The sequence below is a fragment of the Acomys minous genome, assembly GCF_964271855.1.
Source record: "Acomys minous genome assembly, chromosome: 9".
Lineage (NCBI taxonomy): Eukaryota > Metazoa > Chordata > Mammalia > Rodentia > Muridae > Acomys > Acomys minous.
In genome coordinates this window covers 77542760-77566654 of record NC_140490.1, presented here as the reverse complement: position 1 = coordinate 77566654, position 23895 = coordinate 77542760, and the positions used below count along the sequence as shown (strand labels likewise).

The window sequence follows — 23895 nt, the reverse complement described above, 5'->3', positions numbered from 1 at the left end:
GGAGACAACAAACATGTGTGAACCATTTATGGCTCTGTTTCCATCACTCAGCTAGTCTTTTTGTTGCTGTTACTGTTTTGTTTTTCAAGTCAGAGTTTTTCTGTGTATCCCTGGCTGGCCTGTAACTCTGTAGACCGGGCTGGCTTCAAACTCAGAAATCCATCTGCTTCTGCCACCTAAGTGCTGGGATTAAAGTCGTGAGCCACTTTGATACCTGGCTGTTATCTGTGGTCTGGATGTGAAGATGAATTGGTTTCTTTTGCCTTTCTAAGCAAGCCCAATGAACCAAAGCTCCATGGTTTGTCAGCTTTTGGGGGTATTTTGTTTATTTGTTTGTTTGTTTTTTTGAGACAGGGTTTCTCTGTGTAGCCTTGGCTATCCTAGACTCGCTTTGTAGACCAGGCTGGCTTTAAACTCACAGTGATCTGCCTGCCTCTGCCTCCTGAGTGCTGGGATTAAAAGCGTGTGCCACCGCACCTGGCGATTTGTCAGTTTTAATAGGAGTCACAGCATTTCTATTTTAAATGGAATTTGCAATGTTCAGTGTTTGGTTCTTTTAGATTTTTGCTTCCAGGTTATATAGCTCAAGAAACCAGTATCGTCTATTTGCAATGTGTGCACATCACATCAGCTGTGTGTATAATATGCACTTGTTTTCCTCCTGCAGGCTTTCTACAAGTATAAGAGAATTACAGAACCTTAAAGCGTTATTGAAGAACAGGAGGTAATGAAGAATTGTATATGTCTCCATAGACATAACGGACTGTGTGAAGCCTTTTAGCCTTGGACACCGAACAGAGAGACTTAAGTGTCTAAGACTTGAAGAATTCTCAACTCTTAAAGAGAAAATTCAAATGTCCACTTGAATATTTATGATCCTTAATAGACTATCAATTAGAGATATTTATAAATGAAGTATATACTTTAAAATTGTAAGTTATGCTAATCCCATGTTTGTTTCACATTGGTTTTGTTTGTACTGTATTACTCTTCATTCCTAGTTGTCAAACTTTAAATGACCGTGTCTGTCCTGAGAAGACTATTCAGTCTGTTGTAGAAAGAGAACTAGGGAACCAGTGCTGCCTAGGGCTGGTCTCAGTGACAGAAATTTGTCAATGGTGTACTTAGTATTTCAGCCTCGCTTAACCCTGTGTGTCATCTTCTGTAATACAGGGCTGTCGTTATAATGAATAGGCCTTTCAGTGACTAGTGAGAGAGGTTCTGGATGATTTCCCAGGACTTCGACCATTTTTAAATGTTTAGTTGCTGTTGCTGCTTTGGTTTTGAAGGTGGGTAAGTGCCATCCCATGCTCACTTGGCCTGTGTACCCCAGGCTAGCTCAAGAGTGGCATGTCCTTTACCTAAAGCCTACAGCTCTCCTTCTGAGTTTTCTTTTTGTTCCTTCCCTAATTATAGACATTTTTAGTTGCTTTATGAAAAGCCCTATTTATTTAATGGATTTTTTTTCTTCACAAAATTTGAATGGGATCCTATGGGTTTATAATGCTAATTGCATTATACGCAAATTTTGCTGTTTTAAAGTAAGCATTTTGAATATTTGGTTTTGAACACAATCTATGCAATCCTCTACCTCTCTGTGTGGCTCTGTCTGGTGAAGTGCTTCAGCATGAGTGTGACCGCCTCCTCCCTCTCTCCATCTTCAGTTCCCAGGTCAGCCATCCGGGTGTGACATAAGACACTGGAGGCCTGGAAGGCCCTAAACTACCACTTTCTATGCCTGGGATTTAAAGGCTTTAGGTGTTTAAATCTTGGTTCTTTTAAAGGTGGCAGTGGATAATGGGATTACTTGAAAGGTTTTTATCTATGTGGAAGTAATGAGAGTCCAAAGTCTCACTTCTTTTAGATTCTGTCTTTCTGAAGTAAACAGTAAGTGCTCTTAAACCCACATCTTATCTGCCAAAGCCTAAACTGTTCCCTGTGAGTCCATGGTGTGCCCGATTGTTAGTTGGCTCATGGCCCTCTCGTAATGCCTAGTCTTCCCCTGTAGAGATGTGATGGGGACTGAGGCCTCACTAGTTATTTCTGCTCCTAATTCCTAATCTTTATAAACTTAATGTTTTGTTGATAGTGGTGAATTTTGTAGGTTGGTTTTTTTTTTTAAAGCTGGCTTGCAGATTTCCTTTTTCTTTGCTTTTTTTTTTTTAAAGAGTTGCAAGTATTACCATGTGACAGGAGTAGGCCACTATAAGACAAAAAGTCCAGAAAGGGAATGTCAGTGACCTTGCTAGTACATCAGTAAGTTTTGTAGTGTCCATTTAGAATGTAAAATAATGTGAACATTTTGCACTTTTGTCTATTTTTATTTTAATTGTAGAGGTCATTTTGGAAGTGCAATTTACCACCATTGCAGTTAGATGCTGTTGTTTAAACTATTTGCTTGAGGGGGAAAACGTTCTTCATTTTCACTTGCTGAATTCTTATTAACTGTGATTTATTTCAAACTTAGGGCACACAGTAGTATAGAGTATGTTCTAGAAAGCTGAAAGAAATGGTTAAGCTAGAATGTCCTCAAGATTGTAATGAATTTCTTCAGTAAGAGAAGTGTTCTGAATTTGGTATTTGACAGATTAACTTTACATACATTATGGTGTGTGCATGGCCAACATTGCCATGACATCTATGGACTGTGGAGACCCTGGCAAAGAGTCTGTCCTTAGGAGGCTGTCTGCCAGTTCTGTCACCTGCGCTGGGGGACATGACAACACTGCTTACATTTTGAGAATGCTTAGCTGCTGCTTGCTGCTTGTAACCCATCACCTCCTGTAAACATCTAGCACTTGACATCAAAACTGACGGAAATGATTGTACCTGGTGCCATAATCAACGTGAGGAGGAAGTATTTCCCTCGCTGGCCTATGACTGGTTTCCTTTAGTGGCATCTGTGTTAGACTTTACATACTAAAATGGTCAATATTCAGTGCTCCTCCTGGTTTTTATTATGTAGAGGAACAGCCAAAATAAGATCTTAATTTTGAAATTTGACAAGTCAAATGTCAGGCCTCTGTACCATGTGTATGAAATGCTGTGCCGTGTTTCTCAACCCTGCCTAGGTGCCACTGTATGTAAGCAAGGACAATTGTGCTGGTCTTCCTCAGCATTGCCTTCAGCTGGACACCTGAAAACAGTTCACAGTAGGCCTCCCAGCAGTTTGCAGACTGAAGTTCCTGCAGAAGCCATAGCTAGTCACCAAAAGGCTCAGGCCAGGTACACGGTATCATGTAAATTCCTTGGTACAAGCCGAGCACATAAATCCTCATGTCCTTTATTTGAACTAACATCTACAGGTGCAGCTTTGAGTTTTCTGAGCAGAATTCCAAATAATTTGCTGTTGTGCCCACCAGAATCTAGGCCATGAATTAAAATACATGTTTCTTCAATCTTTTGTTTGTTTGCTTTCCCTCTCCTCCATATCGAGTGCTTCTTATGGGAATGTGATTATAACTTATGGATCAGAGAGAAATACACTTCTGCAAGGTCTGAGGGGGACTCTTCTTGCAGTCAAAATGGCAGGCACTGGCAGCCTGTGCTGAGGGCTCCGCAGGCACGGGCTTGTCACCAGCCACTAGGTGGTAAATACAGTTGTTTGCTAAAGCATGAACACAGATGAGACTCAGCCATGGTCACAGCTCATGGCTGTGGAGTCTGAGCGTACCACCAGAGCCTCCACTGAGAACATGGGCCATTTGTGTCGCTTTTCTAATGGCCAATTTCCATCCAATCAAAATGTAGCAGCTTCAGTGTTCTATGATTTGTATTGAGTCATAGCCTTAAAAAAAAAAAAATGCTTGTTTTATTTAACTTTCCAAATAGGTGGTACATTCATGTAGTTAAAAAACACAATATATACTAAAAATACAATGTCTCCCCAGCTTTCCATAGTGCATGCACACACATGCCCTCTCCCTCTAGCTTTTTGTATTTCCATTCATACCCTTTCTTTATATACAAATATAAAACCTTAGTTCTCTGTGTCTTTACTTGGGAGTGCCATCACATACACACCTTGTGTTTTTTTACCACCTAAAATATTCAGTGGCCACATATCACCAGATAGTCTTTTCACTTTAGTGGTTGCTTGATATCCTTATTATGGTTATGCCATTGTTTAGTAGAGCATACATCTCTAAGTATTCAAAAGTGAAAGATACAGACCCTTGTAGTTTTGAAAGCACTGACTCAGGCTCCGCCCTCCAGAGAGGCTAGCTCAGTTCACATCCCTCCTGTGCTTACTCGTCCACAGCCTCACCATCAGAGATGGTGTCCAAATGCTAGACTGGGACATTCTGCGAGAATATAAATTTAAAATGCTCATTTTGAACCTAAATATATAAAATTAACAACTCTGAATAAGGAGTCCCCTGATTTGCTTAGTGTTCTTTGTGTACCTCTACTGCATGGTTATTAATCCTTCAAGTGTGATGGGCTGCATATTCTTCAGTGTGTGATTTGGCTTTGTTCAAATAGTTTTCCATGCTGTTTTATGTCTGTTCTCCTACACCAGTTCTTTTGTGGTTTCTGTATCAACTCAGACCATTTTCCTCACTTCAGACCAAGACAGTCATCCACTAGCATTTTTTTTTCTTAAGTATTGATGGTTTTGCTTTTTCGTTACTAAATTCTGATCCTTTGGAATGGATCCTAGTATACAGTCCAAGAAACCAACCTAAGATGGGTGTTTTAGCACATGCCTATAGTATCAGCACTTGGGGAAGCAGAGGCAGGTGGATCTATGAATTTCAGGCCAGCAAGTCTACATCATCTCTGTTTACAAAAGCAAGTCTGAGACAGCCAGGGCTACACAGGGAAACCCTGTCTTGGAGTAGAAAAAAAGAAAGGAAAGAAAAAGATACCTACCTAAATTTCTCTAAGGTGTAATATGCTTGTTCCCGAACCACTGCCTGAACAGCCTATATTTTCCATGACTAATTTGAGGCTACATATAGACATCTTTATCTAGGTTCTTTTCCCATTTCATTAGTCATTTTACTATATGTACCAGTAGAGATTGTTTTAATTAAATAATATTTAGTATTAGTCCTCAGTCCTCTTGTGATGATGCAATTATACAAGTATATATCTTTCATTCCAAGAAACTAGACTAGAACTTTTTTAAAATTTATTTTTATGTACATTTGGTGTTTGGCATACATATATATGCCTATGTGAGTTGGGTCCACTGGAACTTGAGTTATAGACCAGACAGTTGTGAGCTGTAATGTAGGTGCTGGGAAGTAAATCAGGGTCCTCTGGAAGAGCAGCCAATGCTTTCAACTGTTGAACCATCTCTCCAGGCCCTGGACTGAAACTTTTGATGAACTTCCTTCACGGCCCGAGTTAGTACACGCTGAGGTCACTTATGACTTAAAACTCTTATCCTACTGTGCACTCAGCTGTTTAACCCACATTCAAGACAATGTTAACTGCCCTTACATGCCCTTGGATTTCCCAATGCATAGCTATAATCTTAAGTTATGTATTCTTCCATGTTCCTGGCCCAGAGTAATACATGGGTACCATTTGCTGAAAACAGCAAATACAGAAGTTGAAAGCAAGCTTCTAAAGTGAATATGCACCATAAATGTTGAACACAGCATTCAAATATTGCTTGATAAACAATAGTGTTTGAAATGCCATTATCTGGTCAGTTGAGGTTAATTGGAGTCTGTGAAACTCTGTTAAAGATTTCTTTCATCACTCATTACTTCCCCATGTGATGCTTTCTGTGCTGCTTAATAAAGGTCAAAGCCCTTTGTGACAGATGAACACACAGGGATAGATTTACGAAACAGCCTTTAGGCAGGCACAGACTCAGGCTGATGTAACAGATACAGGGGACAAGGACAGAAGACACAAGGAATATGATATAGAAATTTCAAATCTGGGTTCACTCTTTGTTAGATGACAAGGGAAATTGCTTTGGTTTCTTTCCTTAATGTGACACCAACACACATGGGTGATTTGGGGTTTACTTTTTGTTTTTGTTTTTGTTTTGTTTTTAGACAAGGTTTCTCTGTGTGACCTTGGCTGTCCTGGACTCACTTTGTAGATCAGGCTAGCCTTGAACTCAGAGAGAACCACCTGCCTCTGCCTCCCAGAGTGCTGGGATTACAGGCATGTGTGCCACCACGCCCAGCTGAGTTTACTGTTAGTGTTCAAATTGGCCACACACCTTCATTCCTTCCCCTGCATCCTTTTGTTTTATTTTTCCTAGATACTGTTTATGATTCCACATAAGCTTTGAAAAAAAAAACTTGTAGCATGACAGAACTCTGTCAGACTGTTTTCTCTTATGGGTCTTCCCTTCCTTCCGTCTTCCATCCCTCCCTTCCTCTCTCCCTTTCTTTCAGGGTCTTGTGTCTCTCAGGCCAATGATGGTCTTGAACTTGTGGTTCTCCTCATCTCCACCTTCCAAGTCATGGGAACAGAGGTATAAGCTGTCGTGCCCTTCTTATGCTGTGCTAGGGCTTGGACCCAGGGCTTTCTACACATGGGCAAGTACTCTAACTATAACTACATCCTTAGAGGTGAAGGCACTTTTAACTTCTTTGATGTTTTTATTTTTCTAACTCAACTTCCCATGGTAAAGGCCCTTTTAGATTTTCTTTTTAACTACCTGGGGTAATTTTGAGGACTCTTACTAAATGGGGCAGTTCATAGAGGTATGGCACCACACCCATTAAGTCACAGTTTACCTTTTTTTCAGAAGTAAGACAAAGTCTCCCAGAATGACTTTGGGCTTACATGTGTATATATATGTGTGTGTGTGTGTGTGTATATATATATATATATATATATATATATATATATATATATATATATATATATATATATATATATATATCCCCTCCATTTGTCCAAAAGTTACACATCTGTTAACAACACACATAGCCCTGGGAAGGAACTGTTCATCCAAATGCACACACTCTATGCTTTAGCTAGGATCTTGAAGGAAGACCACAATTGGGGAAGTGACTACTGGGTGTCAGAATCATGGGTAACAGTTATATAAACAAGAGTTGGTAGAAAGGGAAGAATTTTGAGACTCATGTGAGCTGAAGAAAGAGTCTCTAAACTCCAATTCTGACTAGGCTAAACTTCAGGGACATACAATCTACTCAGATTATAGAAAATCAGAATTTAAGAGATAGGCCAGATAAGGCTTAGGAGGAAGAAGCCATTAGTAAGGTATCTGCATCAGAAAACAGAGCAGGGGCAGATCGAGCTTGGGAGAAGGCAGATATGGATGCCTGTAGGCATTTGGGTTCAAGGATCACAAGCCTGGATTGCATGAGTCCATACCTAACAGGGCAAGGATGGGGCAAAGGTAGAGGGAGTCCAATAGTTTGTGTCATAGGAATGGCAATGTGTAGCCTCAGCTGTCCTGGAACTCACTCTGTAGTCCAGGCTGGCTCCGAATTCAGCCTCACCACCACTGCCTGGCCAGGAGAGGGCTTTCCATGTGTCCCTGCTAGGACCTGAGAAGAAGTTAATGTAGATGTAGTTTTCTTAGCAGGTTTAAGGCCTGAATTTGATCTCCACTGTGCAGGTATACATGCATATCCACGCACAATATTCTAGTAATAGCCACTATGTAGCTCCAAATGAGATTCCCACAGTGCTTCTGAAGCACCCACGGTGACTAATGCTTCTTTTGCTCTTGATATGGGTCCAGTTGTCTACAAAAAGCAGCTGAGATTTAGTAAAGGAGAACTTTGGAAGGCACCAAGGCTTCCCTGACCTATGTAGATCACAACAGCTATTATGTGTCTGTGTCTGACACAGTCAAGAGAGTTGGCAAGAGTGAAGTGGTGGTGGTGGTGGAGCACTTGCCATGTATGTGGAAGGCATCCTTGCTGTAGCCACAAAAGAAAAAAACGAAAAAGCAAAAAACTCAATGTGACTGGGACATATGCTGTAATAACTTTTAGTTCATAGCTCAACTGCCTAAAGGACTATGTGTCAATCAACCACAGATATGAGCATAGCTTGGCCAGAAATCTTAACTGTGCAGGCAAATGACTCTTCCAGCAGTTAAAACATGCGTGTCTTCTCCTGTTACAGCAGACCTCGATGCTGGTACCACATTTTCATTGGTATTGCTTCTCCCACGAACTTGTTCACCTGATTGCTTCACCCAAGCTGGCCTCAGACTTGACCTAGTGCACAATACCGTGCTTGGTCCTGTGCACTTTAATATTACCAGGGTTTTCATTTCATGCTGCTGTGAACAAGAACTTCTTCCCCTCTGTTTAACATATTAGGAACAGCTTTGTTAGCAGAGGAAGTAAGAGAGAAGGCACAAAGGGCACTCAGACCTCCTTCCCTACATGTGATCCACAGCCATCACACTTATATTCCAGCATGTGTGATTCAATAGGCATATCGTTTTATCCTTTCCAGAAAAAAAACAAAAAGGCAGGCATGAATGCTGACAACTTGATTATAACAAGTGGATCATAGCTTGTTGGTTAATGCTGGGTGTCTGTTTTCTTACAAACTGTAAAGTATGCATGTGCTAAAAAAAAAAATGAGTGCATACAGAACAACCTTAATGATACTGTGCTTCTCAGAAAGCCCTGCCCTTGGCTGCTGATGGATACAGACTTGCTAGAGACAAGGACATAGGAGCTGTGGGCACTGGCTGCAACAGCCAAATTGTTGTAGGTACAGTGACAGATAAACTGTCTTATACACTGCTAGTAAAAACTACTGATTAGACAACTTGTGCAGGCTTTGCTTCAGTGACAAACTCACCCTGGCAAACAACGATTTTCAATGGCTCACAGCACAGATGTTTGATCATATGTGAAAGCAATTATGTAGTGAGGGGCTGTGCAAGGTCTTCAACTTTGTGCTCTATACAGTGAAACCCAATCAAGACCCATTTGAAATTTAGGATGCCATTTTTCCTTTTTCCAAGACAGGGTTTTTCTATGTAGCCTTGGCTGTATTGGTCTCACTTTGTAGACCAGGTTGGCCTTGAATTCAGAGATCCGCCTGCCTCTCCTTCCCCTGTGCTGGGATTAAAGGCATGTACCACCACACCCAGTAGGATCCCAATTTTTAATACATCCAAATAAGAGAAAGTGGGCTTGACCCTGTTAAATTAAAGCCCCCAAATGGGTTTTTCTCAAACTCTAGGGCATCAGGAGAAATGTGTGACGTGGGCTGTAGTCGTGAGCGAGACTGCGGCTCTGTGACCTCTAAGACCAAATGATGCATTTTGTGAGAAGCCAGAGCATCTAGCCTCCAGGTTCCAGAGTACAGCCAGGGGAACCCTGAGATGGCACATGGGGGACACAGTCTGGAACACTGTCTGGCTGAGACAGGTCCCACTACCACATAGCTTTCGGTAGAGTACTATTCAAAAATAACGGGCAGTGAGCACCATGTCAGTCCCATACAAATTACACACATGTTCTACAGAAAAGCTTTCAGGAGTCCATAGTCCTTAAGAGCTTGAGGGTCAGATATCTTTATTGTTAACACTTTGTGAGGATCTCTTGGCTTGTCATTGACTATAGCAAGCACTGGGAAGGCGCGGTCCTGCCATCCTACTGAGGTAGTGAGTATTCAGTTACACCAGGCTGAAGAAAACTACAAAATGGCTACACACACAGCAGAGGAAGTTTAATAGTGTTGGTGACCACATGTTGACAGTATCCACTTGTTACTGGAGTGCTTTATAGTAGTTCTCTCGGATGAAGAAGCCCCTGACTCTGGGCAACATTTAAGAGGAACCACTCCTTGCTGAGCCAGTTACATGCAGACCACGGTGCTCTGCTTCCTCTCAACACTGGAGTGGCAGTTAAAGGAATCCATCAGTGTGGCCTTCACAATCAGAGTGACCTTCAGAGGTAAAGATTTGAGGAAACTTGTCCAAAAGCTTTAACTATTCAACCACGTACTCTATAGGTTGTAAAGTGAATTATGCATGAATTGTGCAAACTACAATATATATTGCAATAACAATCAAGGAAAAACCTAGTATACTTTAGCATTAGTATTTAAGTTATATAAAATACATCTTTATAAAAGTACAGAATCTCTTTTAAAAGTTTAAATTATACCCACTGAAATAGCCAGGCTCTCTGCTAGTACTAAAGTAAGGGTTTTATTACTCTAAATTATTGCTTAGACCTATGGAGCCATGAGAAAGCTATAGCAAAAGAGAAGAAGAAGAAGAAGGAAGGAAGGAGGAGGAGGAGGAGGAAGAAGAAGAAGAAGAAGAAGAAGAAGAAGAAGAAGAAGAAGAAGAAGAAGAAGAAGAAGAAGAAGAAGAAGAAGAAGGAAGTTGGAAGAAGAAGAAGAAAGAAGAAGAAGAAACAACGTTCTGTTTCATAAGGAAAAGTGCCCTAAAACTCAGCTGTCATCCAATCTGGCTGGCTGAAGGTTTTCAACAGAGGACTCTTCCATAGGACTGTGTCAGCTGGTGCTACCCCTGGTTTGCTTTGTCTGGATCCAAAGTAGAGTCTTGCTGCAAAGTCCCTGCTTGTGCCAGGAAGCTGTTAGTTTGTTGTCCCCAATCATAGTAGTCTGGAGCAAAACTTTAAACAAACAAACAAAAGCAGTTTAGTACCTTGACACAGTGTATCATGCATATGTGGTTAGTGTAGTGTAGCAATAGATCTGAGTTGTTCAGGTTGGTGTCTTGAAGCACATTTTCTACCAAAGAGCTACATACAGCACTGGCAGCCTGCATTCCAGTCCACTGAACCCTGCAGAGCTCAGAAGTTCAGAACTACTAAAATCTAAAACTAGCCACTGTGGAGAACATAGTTTTAGGGGGGGAAAAAGTGTCTGAACCCTAAGCTAGCATTATGGTTCACTGCCCATGTTTTGGGCAGATAACTTCTATGTCTGAAGTTCCTCATCTGTGGAGCAGGAGTGGCATTAGTAGCTTCCTTGTTGGGTTGAGTGGACATCCACAAAAGTCTTCAAGAGCAATAGCTAAGACATCATTAGAACTCAAAACTGTTTTCATTTTCCGGAAGGGCCTTGTCTTGCTCTGTATTCAAGCTGAGCACTCCCCTTTCTGCTCTTGGTAACTTCTGGCAAGTAATGGTTAGTGATGCTTCAGTGGGGTCACAGGGTGAAACGGTGGGGTAGGAAGAGGTGGAGCTCAAACTCTTGGAAGAAAGCTTTTGGCCCTGAGAAATCTTGGTATGCTGGCTTGCTTCCAGAGTCTGTACTTGACATCCACTGCTCTGCGCTTTCCCCTGCAACTTTGCTTTGTTCATCTGATCAGGGCTCTTTCCTCCCTTCCCACCCAGATGGCAGGTGTGTTCTGCTCTGTATCCCATACCAAGGGCCCCTCTGAGCACCGGCAGATCCAAGTGGTCAGGGAGAAGAGGAAACTAGGGCCACTCGGGCTGCCCCTGGCCCTGGAGAGCAGCTGCTTCCCTTCCTCCTCCTTCCTAGCTGTTATCCAGACTCTGGATCTAGTTGACAGCACCAGGTACAGCTTGTTTACTGTCTTGAGTTCACTCACACACACACACACCCCATTGTGAATGCTACCATGTGTAAGCATCCACCCCAAAATAAGACTGAGCCCAGTCTGCAAGAGCATTTTCAAGAAAGGAGGCAGTTCCCATGTGCTCTGGCACTGAGGTGTACACCAGGGGCAGCCAGGCTGCTTACCTAGCAAAGGGACTCCCACAGATCTTGAACCATGAGAACTCAATTATACTGACCTCACAGGACCGTAGCAAACAATGAATGAGATGACACTTGTGAATATCTTAGTAAATAAATGTTTAAGAATGACAAATTTCAAGTTTTGGTTCTTATATAATGTATTCGCTCTAGTGATTATTGTTCATGTTTTCTCTGGCTTTGGAAGAGGATCCGAGATGTCTGCCCGGATGTCCCAGATCACGTTCCACTGAGTGACTGGAGCAGCAAATGCTCTGGCTCTCTCTGAGTAGGCTTGGAGAGGTCCTATAAGTAAAGGTTGATTTCTTTAAAACCAGCACATCTATTAAGCATTCCATGGAATAGTGACTGAGTAGGAAAAATGGGATAGGGCATCTTTTAAAGATCTTTTATTCTTTCTTACACCTGGCTATTTCCCATGGTGAACCTAGCCCTGTAGGACAGCTGTGTACAGGAGCAGTTTTCCAGTCCGACCTGTTCTAGTGGCCCAGCACTCTCCCATAGGCACAGGGTCTTACCTTCCCTGAAGTCCCTGAGGAGCAATGTTCCAGGCAAGATCGTCATCACTGTCGTATCTTCGGGGGTTGTCAAAGAAATAAGATCTAGGACTGAATCCATGGCTGGGGACCATCCCAGGGTTGGTCTAGAAGAAGACATCATTTTATCATCTATGCAGACAACTGCCTGCTAGCAAGGAGTGCTATAGTTAGCTGGAGTGCTCAATGTACCTGTGCATGCTTTTTTCTTTTTATAGAGGCTCATATATTCTAGGCTAGTCTTGAATTTTTTATTTTCCTCCCTCTACTTCTCAGGTGCTGAGATTTAATCTAAGGTTTCCTACATGCTAGGCAAACATTCTACCAATTGAGCTACATTCCTCAGTCCCCCAAAATACAGCATGGGGGAGGGAGGGTGCTGCTCCCTCCTTGAGGATCTATAGGCAGTGTGTGTGTGTGTGTGTGTGTGTGTGTGTGTGTGTGTGTGTGTGTGTGTGTGTTTCAAGACAGAGTTTCTCTGTGTAGCCTTTGCTGTCTTGGACTTACTTTGTAGAACAGGCTGGCCTTGAACTCACAGAGATCTGCCTCTGCCCGCTGGAGTGCTGGGACTACAGGTGCACCACTGCACACAGCTTAGGCAGTTGTTTTTTGTTGTTCTTGAAGAGCTGGTATTCAGTAGGAGGGGGAGAGGGTAATTGCGAGAGAGGATAGACACAAACATGCCTATATAAACATCACCGTGAAGTCTATTGTGTATATACAGGTAATAATGCTAATAAATGCTTAGCTCTAACTACAGTGATGAATTACTGTTTTAATTCCTCACTGATATGTCCACACAGCCAAGCATGGTCATTCATGCTTTTAACCCCAGCACGCAGGAGGCTGACTCGAGAGATTTTTTTTTTTTACCCCAAGGTCAGCAGGATTGTCTCAAAGCAAAGACTAAAGCAGACAGTCCACATGGAAACGCACAGGCTCTCAGGGGAGTTTCTTACCTCAGCATCCTCCCTCAAGCCTTTCATACTTTTGCCCTAAACTGAATTAAAAACCTGCAGATGTACACTGCTGTGTTAATACTCGGCTCCAGCTCTGAAGAGGTCCAGGGTGGGGTCTCTGGGGCTGGATGTGAATGCCCTTCTAGCTCGCTTTATCTCTTGGGTGGCCAGAGCTGATGGCTCAGGTAGCTGATCAGGATTGAAAGAGGAAAGGGAGCCCAGGGTTTCTTTCTCTGTACCATGTGGCCAAGGAGAATTTAAACTGACCACAATTTTCCTATGGCTGAGGCTGTAAAAGCGGCTTCTGTCAGAAACTGCATGGGGGGGGGGGAGGGTGGATGGGGTGGGCGTAGAAGGAGGCTCTTTGCTTTGTAGATACTCCTCTTCTTTGTGGAGATCTTCAGTAAGCTAATGGAAACTTAGGCTCGGGTAAAAAAAAGCCCTGAGTCCCAATCTCAACACCGCTTATTGTTGGTGACCTTACTTCTGAGAAAAGGGAATTAATTACCTCATAGTCAAAAGAGGACAATTAACCACAAAAGCAGATGAATTCCAAAATACAACAGGTCACATGTTTTAAAGCTAAATATTTCTTATCTATGTATCCATTACGTAAGTTCATAGTTCAGAATGAGGAAGATTGGCAGGGTCTAAGATTAATAGGGTCTGAAACTTGCAAGAGTATACTACTTATCAATTAGGACAGACCTAACTATACATTATCCAGCTATCTCTTAGTTCATAATGAGTTTAAGCCCATAATTTTATCTGTCTTTCATTCTAAGAAACAGAGTAAATTCAGACATCTCAGGTAGCTTCATTCCAACTTGAGATCATGAGAAGTTTAAACCAATTTGTGTATATTTATGGTGAAATACCAGGATTCTTAGGGTGCCATCTGGAGTGGAGGCTTATCTGTAGCCACAAATCTGCTACAAGGCTATCCCTAGCGAGGCATCTGGAGATCCACAAAGGTATTTATTGCAGCCATAAACTCTCTTAAACTGTTTTAGAAGATATAAAACAATTTAACCTTTAAAACTACTTGAATCAAATCAGCAATTCCATTATCGGGGATTAATTCATCTGAATAACAAACAGTACATCTTCAACAAGATCCTGTAGGAAGTTTGCTTAATCAGAGCTGATCAATACCCAAAAAGTAATCATTCACACCAATGCCAGATGTTTTTTCTTATTCTATTTTTGAGACAGGATTTATCTGTGTAATCTTGGCTGTCATAGACTCGCTTTGTAGACCAGGCTGGTCTTAGACTCACAGTGATCCACCTGCCTTTGCCTCCCTGGGTGCTGGGATTGAAGGCATGCACCACCATGCCCACCTCTACCTACCTCTAATGCTAGATTTTAGAGATGCAGCAATGCACAATTGACAGGGTAGTCAGAGATTGGAAGCAATTCTGGGGTGCATCATGGTACAGACCTTGCAAAATACTAGATCCCTTCCAGAGATCTCTTCTGTCTACTGAACTTCCCCAAATCAATGGTTCCTGACAGCATGTCAGAAACTGGAAGCAGTTCTGGGGGTGCATCATGGTACAAGACCTTGCAAATACCGAATCACCTCCCAGACTGCCCACATGCCTAGTGAGCTCCCTTACCATGGTGGCTCTTGGCTGGAGTCCACCCTGGCAGGGAAAGCATAGCCAGGCTGTGCCTCATCTCCCATCTCACCCTGGTCTGCTTCCTGTGCCTGGCACAGCAGTGACCAGCCAGAGATGAGTAGGGAGAAGAGCAGAGAGCCATTGTTACCTGGGTATGGAACCAGAGCTGTGCTGTGTCTATGGGCATCATTCTGTGCCCTCCTTACTGGCCAAAAATCCACTCCCCACCCTCTGAGTGTGTAGCCCAGAAGCCAAAGTTGTACCCTAGCTTGTGTGCTGCAGCTGAATTTGACTTGGTTTTCTCTTCTATAGTGTTGGTTAAGCAGAAAATGGAGCCAAACAGGAGTGGGGCTTTAACATGGTTGCCATGATGCCACTGCACTGCTCTCTCACTCGCTGATGAGCTGTTGCCACTCTGAGATAAAGTAGTCTCTGTTTTCCTTTGTTCTACTGGTCTTTTCAGACAAGGTACCATGTAGTTCAGGCTAGCCTTGAACTCATTATGTAGCCAAGGACAACTGAACCTCTGATCCACTTGCTTCTATCTCCCCAGTGCAAGGATTACATCATGCCTGGTTTTATGGTACTCAGGATAAAACCTAGGGCTTCATGCATGTTAGGCAAGCACTCTACCAAGTGTCATATCTCTAGCCCTCCATTTTCTGGTAAAAGAGCAGAGTATGTGTTTAGAGGACAGTGATTACTGTGTCACGTTAAGAATCACTAATCCCCAGGGCATGGGATGTATTTAACTTTCTTTTTGTAAAGAAAGCTAACCCCCTACCCCAAAACACATTTTCTTTGAGAGGATTAAGGGAAAAGAAGGTTCTACTTGAGAGCTGGATGACCTACCCCACAATGGGATGTAAGACACTTCACTGAAAAAGTGGGAGGAAATTCCTACTTATCAGTTTCAGGAGGATTAGGGATGTCAGCAAAAAGATGGGGTACTTACAAGATCCTTCGTGGGATTTCTGACTCGGAAGAAATAAACCACCAAGGTAGTTGGTAAGAGCTCCCACACGAAAAGCACCACGCCAAAAACTACGTAGCCAGCATCGCCCAGCTGGCTCTTCAGATCTGCCTGTTCCAGAGCAGGGAAAATGAAATCATGAGACCTCAGGCGACCGGTGTTGGAGGACACTCGTAGACACAATGAAACTCTGTATCTAAAGCCTGCACTTTGAAACTTGGTTGCAGTGATGGGTCAGGCCTCCGCTGGAGGACTGTGGAAACCATTTAGGATGATTGATATGACTGCCTATTCATTTACTTTTGGGGCTCAGGGGATGAACCCAGAGCCCATACCCGAGCCCTGACTCCTCCCAAAGTAGAGCAGCTTGTCTGTCCAGAGTCCTCTTCACATCTCCACCCATGAGAACTGACCACAGGCAGCTTGTCCAAGCAAAGTCCTCTGAGCAAGGCAGAGGCCAACCGGATGGCTACAGGGGTATCCTGGAGGGAAGGTCCCAGAGTAGAGAGGAGCTGAATATGGCAGCTTCTCAGCCCATTCCCGGGAAGAACACACTGAGCCACAGTCTGGCCCTCAAGCCTTCTTCTAGTACATCATGCTGAAAGTGACCAAGTGCTCCTCCCCAGGGCAATGGTACTCATGTCACCTATTTCCAGATCACCAGAGATCACACCAGACAGGTAAAAGTGTGGTTTCCCTTTAACCAAGAAGGTAGAGGCGCCTGAGGCATGGAGGTTTTAAGTTCTTGATTGAGAGAAAATTAGAAGTAATTTGTTAAAAGCAAATTGATGGAACTTCAGTTTGGAGACATGAAAGGATCAAGTGGGCAGTCGTGATGGTTTGAACTTGTATGTACCAATGCTACTGGTCTGTCTTTGAAACCCCTTGTGTATGATGAACATCTCTATAATTAGCCACTGCTTAAAGCCTGGTTTTCCTCACAAATGGCACACATACCTGAGCATCCTTGCCTAACTTTCTCCTGCACCTGTGGGACAGGCTTGGCCAGGGTTGCTAGGTTACACCCATTGTTTCACTTTTCCAGGGAAAATGTGCATGTAGCCATTGTGGATTTAGCCCACTGAGGTTTGGGGTTTTGTTTTGTTTTGTTTTTTCCCTCTCTCAGTACCTTAAATCAGCTCCCACTGTGAATACTGGTGGAATTTTGTAGCTGGACTTACACAATTTGTGGCATTTGCTGTTTTTCCAGATAACACTAAGGAATGTTTGCAAAGCAATCCAGTAGAGTCCTATTGGAGGGGTTCATTTCCCACGACACTGGCTTATCTACGCGTATACCTCATTGGGCCGTCAACTCCCACACCACAGAGAAAGATGCCTATTTACTTTTGTACACGCAGTACTTTTTGTACAACAGCAGAAACAGGGCATTTGGCATTCCAGCAGGCACTCTCTGCATCCTACTAACCTGGTTCCCATGGAGGCTCAGCTTACCACAACTCACTGATCTGGTTGCTGTACAGGCAGTACCTTGCCTAGCCCCCACAGACCTGGTCCCCAGTATGGTAGCAACTCACTACATCCTACTGATCTGGTCCCTGCGCAGCACCCTGTCATGCCCCCACTGACCTGGTCTGATACGTTGTACCAGTCATAATCAAAGGAATGGACATTCTTGATCTGAGAAAATGACAAGATGAACAGGTTGTAGCAGGCCCGAGAGGTGTAGAGCAAGATGACAGTGACACCTATGGCGGTCACCTGACACACCGATGAGCCCTGGAAGATAAAGCCGACAGGAATGGGCTATTGTTAGTGTGCCCACTGCAGGTATAGCAGCTCGTTCCCTCCCCTGGTGTGTGTGTGTGTGTGTGTGTGTGTGTGTGTGTGTGTGTGTGTGTGTGTGTCCCTGGTGTGTCTCTCTACCTGGAGCTTGCTGGTCCTCCTCTCCTGCCGAACACTGGAATTACAAGTATATGCCCTTGCACTCAGCTCTTATATGGTTTCTGGGGGAATCAGACCCAGGTCCTTATGTTTGTATTTTATTGACTGAGTCATCACCCCAGCCCATAAGGCCTTGATCTTAATCTTAAGTCCCACCATTGAGTAACAAGATCCCGCCTTGCTGACTGGCACAGCAGGCAAGCCCCAGTTAGGATGCACACAGCCTTGTTCAAAGTCTCTAGAGCCTTCTAGGCTGGGAGCACAGAAGTCCTGCTTGGCCTCTGGGGTGGGGTCACTTGAGTATCTGTGGCTTATCCCTCCTTATGAAGCTATATCAGTTTCTGCAGTTAGTTAAGGGGCCCCCAGCTAGTTATCAGGACCAAAGAAAAGCAGAATTGACATGCATCCTGCATTGAGGAGTCACCACCTAAATCAAAGTACCATTCATTTTGTCTGACAATCTATGATTTAATCCTTCCTTTTAAAAAGGCAGTTTTTTCAAAAATTTTTACAGAACTTGTTTATAAGATAAGATAATGAACTTTACGGCAAAATTCAAGGGTAAAATTCATCGAGATTTACAAACAAAAGAACTGGCCCATTGAATGAGTAGGATTTTCATGAGCCTAGCTGAATCACAGCAGGCCCTGTGAGGGCTAAGGGCAGAGATTTCCACCAACTGATGATTAAAGACAACATGGTGAGGGCCCAGCTGCCCTGCAATTTTGGGGCCAAAGGCATTTTAAGACCCAGAGGAAGGTGTGTGTCTGTCTGAATGCAGTGCACAGGCAATGGAGAAAAATCATGTAATCCCTTCACAACTGGCAGGGCCCAAGAAGTGATGAGGGTAAGGATGCAGGCAGGGCAATTCTCCCTGGCTTTCCTGGGCCCAACACTGCTCCCTACATACCCACGCAGCCCCATTCACCAGCCTTCTAGGACTTAGGTTGGGAATTTGTCAGTAAAGAGATTCTGGGGCCTGGCTGACCAGAAGCATTTTGGTACCACATATTTGGTACATGCATATTTGCCCTTCTCATAACCCTGGGGATAAGATAGCATGGCAGTCAGGCTGTGAGATGCTATGGTGGATAAGAGGCAAGAGCTACCATCTGGGAGCAAGGGCCAGGAACATGCCCACAGCCAAGGAGAGGCCATTGAGGGCACAGCCTAAATCTGAGCCACCACCAAGGCACAGCAGGTGTTAGTAAGTCCGTGAACTCTGATCCTTGACAGCCCACATTCACTTCAGCTTTGTACTTGTGAGCACAGGCCTGGGACAAGCTTCTTGACCTCTCTCTGTTCCTCGGTTTCCATTAAGTGGGGCTTTAACACTACCCTCATTGAAATGGAAGACTGACATTAGCTCATGCGCTAAAAATGCTCATCAAGTCAGGCCTAGAGGTGTAAGTCCATGAGCCGAGCTATAGCGGCGGTGCCTGATGCAGGAGGATCCATCACAAGTCCAGCCTGGGTAGCAATGAGTTCCAGCCCAGGCAACTTACAAAGACTTTGTTTCCAAATAAGATTTACTTTTGCTTTCGGTTTTGGTTTTTGGTTTTTTGAGACAGGGTTTCTCTGTATAAACTTGGCTGCCCTGGACTCACTTTGTAGACCAGGATGGCCTCAAATACGCAGCGATTCTCCTGCCTCTACTTCCCTGAGTACTGGGATTATGGTTATGCCACTGCACCCGACTTCCTAATAAGAATTTTTTAAATGTGTGGGACTGTAACTAGTACACATGGGCCCTGGGTTTGTTATCCAGCACCACAAAAATAAGTTAACAGTTAAATAATTGTAGTTTTAAATCAGACTGAGTTTCCCCAGAGACTCTACACACCCTAGCATATGCTAAGCCGTCTGGAAACAAAAGTTCACACAAAGTTCAGTGAATCACAGAGTGAGCAAGATCTGTTGTGTCCTATGTGCAAACAGGAGGAAACCATTTTCAAAATAAGGAACCCTGACCACATTCCCACCTTACCTTTGACTCCAGGTAGATGTTGGCCAGGGACATCTTGGAGATTTTGTAGAGGCAAATGGAGAGAGAGATGGCACACAGCACAAAGAGCGTGTCATTGATGGCCACTCTCACAGAGACGACAACCTTCCTTTCCCAGTTTTCCGTCTTCACCAGCACTGCACAGGTCAGATTCACCAACAGGAAAACAAGGCTGATGAAAAGTGAGGCCAGGTAGAGGGGTAGCCTAGTAAAGACAAGACACACTTCAGGGTCTGTTACTTCATATTAGCTACACGTGCTGGGTCTAGAAAAACTGGGATGTTTGGGCTAACTGCTGAGGCAGAAGCATGGCTCTTGGTAGACATTCTCAGATTCTAATTACAAAATGACACTGTCTGGGCCCCCTTACCTGAGGATCCTTCAGAGGGTCCCATTTCCAGGACATAGCAAGAGCTGGCTTGCCTAAGGGTCCTATCAAAATTGCATCCTTGGACTCAGAGCTCCAGAGGGAGTACAGAGCCTCTATCCCATCATCCTCAATGAAGGTGAAGGGAACACAATGCAGTCTCTTTGCACTTCATCCTCTCTTCTAAAAGTAAAACTCCATGATGCCTGCCTCATAAGGCTGCTGCTGAGCACAGCTCTGTCCTCCATGCTCACTGTATTCATATGCCAGACTCCACCAGGAGAGAGCCGAAGTAACTGAACTGCATCTGTGCTGAACATAAACAGACTTCTCCTGGCATTACTCCACAAATACTCATCTTCTTTAACATTCACATTGTTAGACATTTAACCTAGAGATGAGTTATATACTATAGTGAGGATAAGGGTAGGCCGCATGTCTATGCCTTATTCTATAAGGGACTTAGGCATCCAGAGTTTATTTGTGGGTCACAGAATCTATCCTGCACAAATGCTAATGATGAGCTGCATCTGTTTACTGCAACCATTTGTATAATGTGTTCTGCCTCCCTCTCCAATCCACTAACTATAGAGAGAGCTCCCTGTGAATTGCTACAAGGGCTGGAGTCCTGGCTCAGTAGTTAAATGGACTGGCTGCTCTTCCAGAGCACCTGAGTTTAATTCCCAGTACCCCATATGGCAGCTCACAATGCCTGGAACGTCAGTCCCAGGGGATCCAATGTCTTCTGGCCTCTACTGGAACCAGACACTCACGAGGTGCACACGCATACATAAAACGATGAAAGGTTTAAAAGCAAAAAATTCTGCTACAGGTGGGGCTAGGATCACAGCTACATGGCAGAGCACTTGCCTGGCACCAAGGCCTAGATGTGCGCTCTAACACTGCAAGAAAACCACACTACACATCTACCACAGCAACTAATAAATGCTAAAGGGATAAAAATGGCCCAGTTTTGTAAAAATTATTTTTCTTTCCTAGTGCTAAGGATTGGACCCAAGACACTGCACACCCTCACTAAGTGTTCTGACACAAAACTACAGGGCCCAAGCCCTGAACCATTATTTCACTGGCCGTTTCATCTTAGTTTTTCAGAGGTACACATGCAAAAGAGGCCTCCCCGTAGGTGATGCAGGCTCCTTAGACTCGCTGCCACTCAAGGCATCAGCAGCCTTGAGTGTCTCTCGCAGCTCCCATGTTAAGTTCTTTTCTGGCAGATGTGCAGAAAAAGGGAAAGTGTGTGGCTCAAAAATGGTGTGAGGGCTTTGCAGATGGCTCAGCAGGTAAGTTTTGGTTCAAACTGCCAGAACCCACATAAAATGCTCATGTCTATCCACATGTGTAACTCCAGTGATAGAGTGTGTGTGTGTGTGTGTGTGTGTGTGTGTGTGTGTGTGTGTGTGACAGTGTGACAGATGGGAGGTGTTGGCTGCCAGGCTAGTTCCAGATTCAGTGAAAGATGACTTCAAAAGGATAAGGACAGGGGTAGAGCTGGACACACAGTGTCAGTGTCCTCCTCTGGACTCTGAGTGCACAAGTGGACAGACGGACGGGGACACACACACACACACACACACACACACACACAGAGAGAGAGAGAGAGAGAGAGAGAGAGAGAGAAAGAGAGAGAGAGAGAGAGAGACACACTGGTGCAGGTTGCCTGTGTTCATAATCTCAACGCCAGTTAGAAGCCGCGATCCCATGAGGCCTTTCTCTCTGGCTTCCAGTACAGCCTACAATTCCGCTCAGCAAGTTGCTACAGGGACTTGCTGACTCTGACCCTTCCATACCTGCAGGCATGCACACTCCCTTGTTTGTGCTTTCCTGGATCCCTTAGATTTGAACTCCTTAGGTTTCTCACAGCTTACAACCAAAGAGATGAGGAATCAACCCATGCCTGCCTCTACCTACAGTGGCCTAAAGTCCAAGGCCTAGCTGTGCCCACCCCACGGCAGGCAGGGGTTCCTACCACTGTTGTGTGTGTTTTGAGGTGGAAGGGGTGGGGGGGCAGGGATATAGCTCAGCTGCTGGAGTATTTCCTAGCATGTGTGAGGCCCTGAGTTTGATTCCCAGAGCTGTATAAGCTGGGAGTGGTGCTGCATGCCCGTCATCCCAGCCCTTGAGCTGTGGAAGCAGGAGAGGATTAGAAGTTCATGGTCATCTTCAGTGACATAATGCGTTGGAGACCAGCCTGGAATACATGAAACCTCACCTAAAGAAGGAAGGCCTTGGGTCCAAAACCCTCCATGAGCTACCTCAACCTAGCTCCTTCTTTTTCCCAAAATACTCTATTACAACATCCTCTTGTTGGAGACAACTTGCCGTGGACAAAGGGCATCTTTCCAGGTGAACAGAAGGGACTGTGGACACCCCCCTGCACCACCCTGAAGCCAGAGCCATAGGTCCCTCCAGCCAATGTGACGAAAAAGGGAAGCCACATAGGCCAGCCAGTAATAATGACAAGGAGTTCAGACAGACAGACAGACAGACAGACAGAGAATGCCCAGAGATCTGGCACTCGGTGGGTGCCGTTGGGATGGACGAGGGTATGAAACTCAGGACTACACAGGCAGAGCAGCAAAACCATCACCTGACCACATTGAGGTTTCAGAAAAAATTTATGGAGGTGTGTCCCTGGAGCAGGTGAGACTGCAGGCTGTGCCTTCCCAGGGAGCTCCAGGAACAGTGAAAGTGATGCCCGGGGGTCTGGAAGCAGGCATGTTATAGTGTGGTGCTGGAACCTGAACCCAGAAGTAAAGCTCCCAGGACACTGTAAAGTCTTGGTCTCAATTATGACCCTCTAAACCCACCACACTTTCTCCTGTGCGTCTTCAAGTGTGCCACCTACGTGCCAGTTCAACTCTACAACATGCACCGCTTCCAATCCCATCTTAGAAAGGTGGTCATTTCCCAGTGACTGTTCCCTTCCTGAAATCTGTGCAGCTGATACTATGTTCCAAGGCCAATGACAGAGAGGCTTCTGGAAACTACAACTCCTACCAAGACCCTGCACTGCTGTAGGGACTTGCCTAACTGGGTTGACATGAAGAAAGAACAGATACAAAAAAAAAAAAAAAAAATAGCTGGGCCAGGGGCTGTGTGCTCTGGTGGAGACTCGGCAGTAGCCTAGAAACTCGGCACATTTAGACACCTGAATTAGGAGGTGGGCTTCTTGTATACAGCTGAACAAGGAAGTAGGATTATTATATACAGTTAATTTCAGTGGAGATGCCTCTGTAGGGGAGCAGTCAGGGGCTGTAAACAACCAGGAAGAAGGTGCTGTGGACATTTTCTGCACACCAACCAGGGGAAGGCTCTGTCATTCCCCTGAATCTTACCCAGCCAGTGTCTTGGTTACTGTTCTATTGCCGTGAGGAGACAACATGACCAAGGAAACTTATAAAAGGAACCAATTAGTTGGGAGTTTGCTTACAATTTCAGAGGTCCATGAACATCATGGCAGGAAGTAGACAAGCATGGCTCCAAAGCACTCGCTGAAGGCTTTACATCCTGATCTACAGGCAGCAGGCAGAGAGACACTGGCACTGGCATGGGCTTTTGAAATCTCAAAGTCCACCCCCCCCCCCCCCCGTAACATATTTCCTCCAACAAGGCCACGCCTCCTTCAGTAAGGCCACACCTGCTAACCCTTCTAATCCTTCTAATCGTACCAGTTCCACGCCCTGGCTACTAAGCCACTCTCATTGAAACCACCACACTCAGAGAAGGCTTTGCTATTCCAGTGCATCTGGGGTCCTTGACATGGCCACTCTCATGTCAAGTAAGGCACTCGCTGAGGCCTTCTTCCCCTCCCCACAAGCAGTTGTG

At 44.4% G+C, this 23895-nt stretch overlaps 2 protein-coding genes across 3 annotated transcripts in view; one reads left to right on the top strand and one right to left on the bottom strand.

Annotated features, from left to right (window-relative positions):
• ERO1B (endoplasmic reticulum oxidoreductase 1 beta) overlaps positions 1 to 3398 on the top strand; it is a 44336-nt gene extending 40938 nt beyond the window's left edge. Inside the window, exon 16 of the mRNA XM_084797234.1 lies at positions 668 to 3398. Within this exon, the coding sequence (XP_084653360.1) occupies positions 668 to 728 (61 nt within the window). The 3' untranslated portion in view covers positions 729 to 3398. The remainder of the gene's footprint in view (positions 1 to 667) is intronic.
• A 6082-nt stretch (positions 3399 to 9480) lies between these two features.
• GPR137B (G protein-coupled receptor 137B) overlaps positions 9481 to 23895 on the bottom strand; it is a 39544-nt gene continuing 25129 nt past the window's right edge. The window contains exons 3-7 of one of the 2 annotated variants that reach the window (XM_084797236.1): positions 19665 to 19887; positions 17363 to 17512; positions 15755 to 15883; positions 12198 to 12322; positions 9481 to 10568 (exon numbers count right to left, since the gene is read on the bottom strand). In XM_084797236.1, the coding sequence (XP_084653362.1) occupies positions 10457 to 10568; positions 12198 to 12322; positions 15755 to 15883; positions 17363 to 17512; positions 19665 to 19887 (739 nt within the window). In that variant the 3' untranslated portion in view covers positions 9481 to 10456. Of the gene's footprint in view, positions 10569 to 11761; positions 11965 to 12197; positions 12323 to 15754; positions 15884 to 17362; positions 17513 to 19664; positions 19888 to 23895 lie in introns of those variants that run through there. The other variant, XM_084797235.1, reaches the window with a different exon arrangement.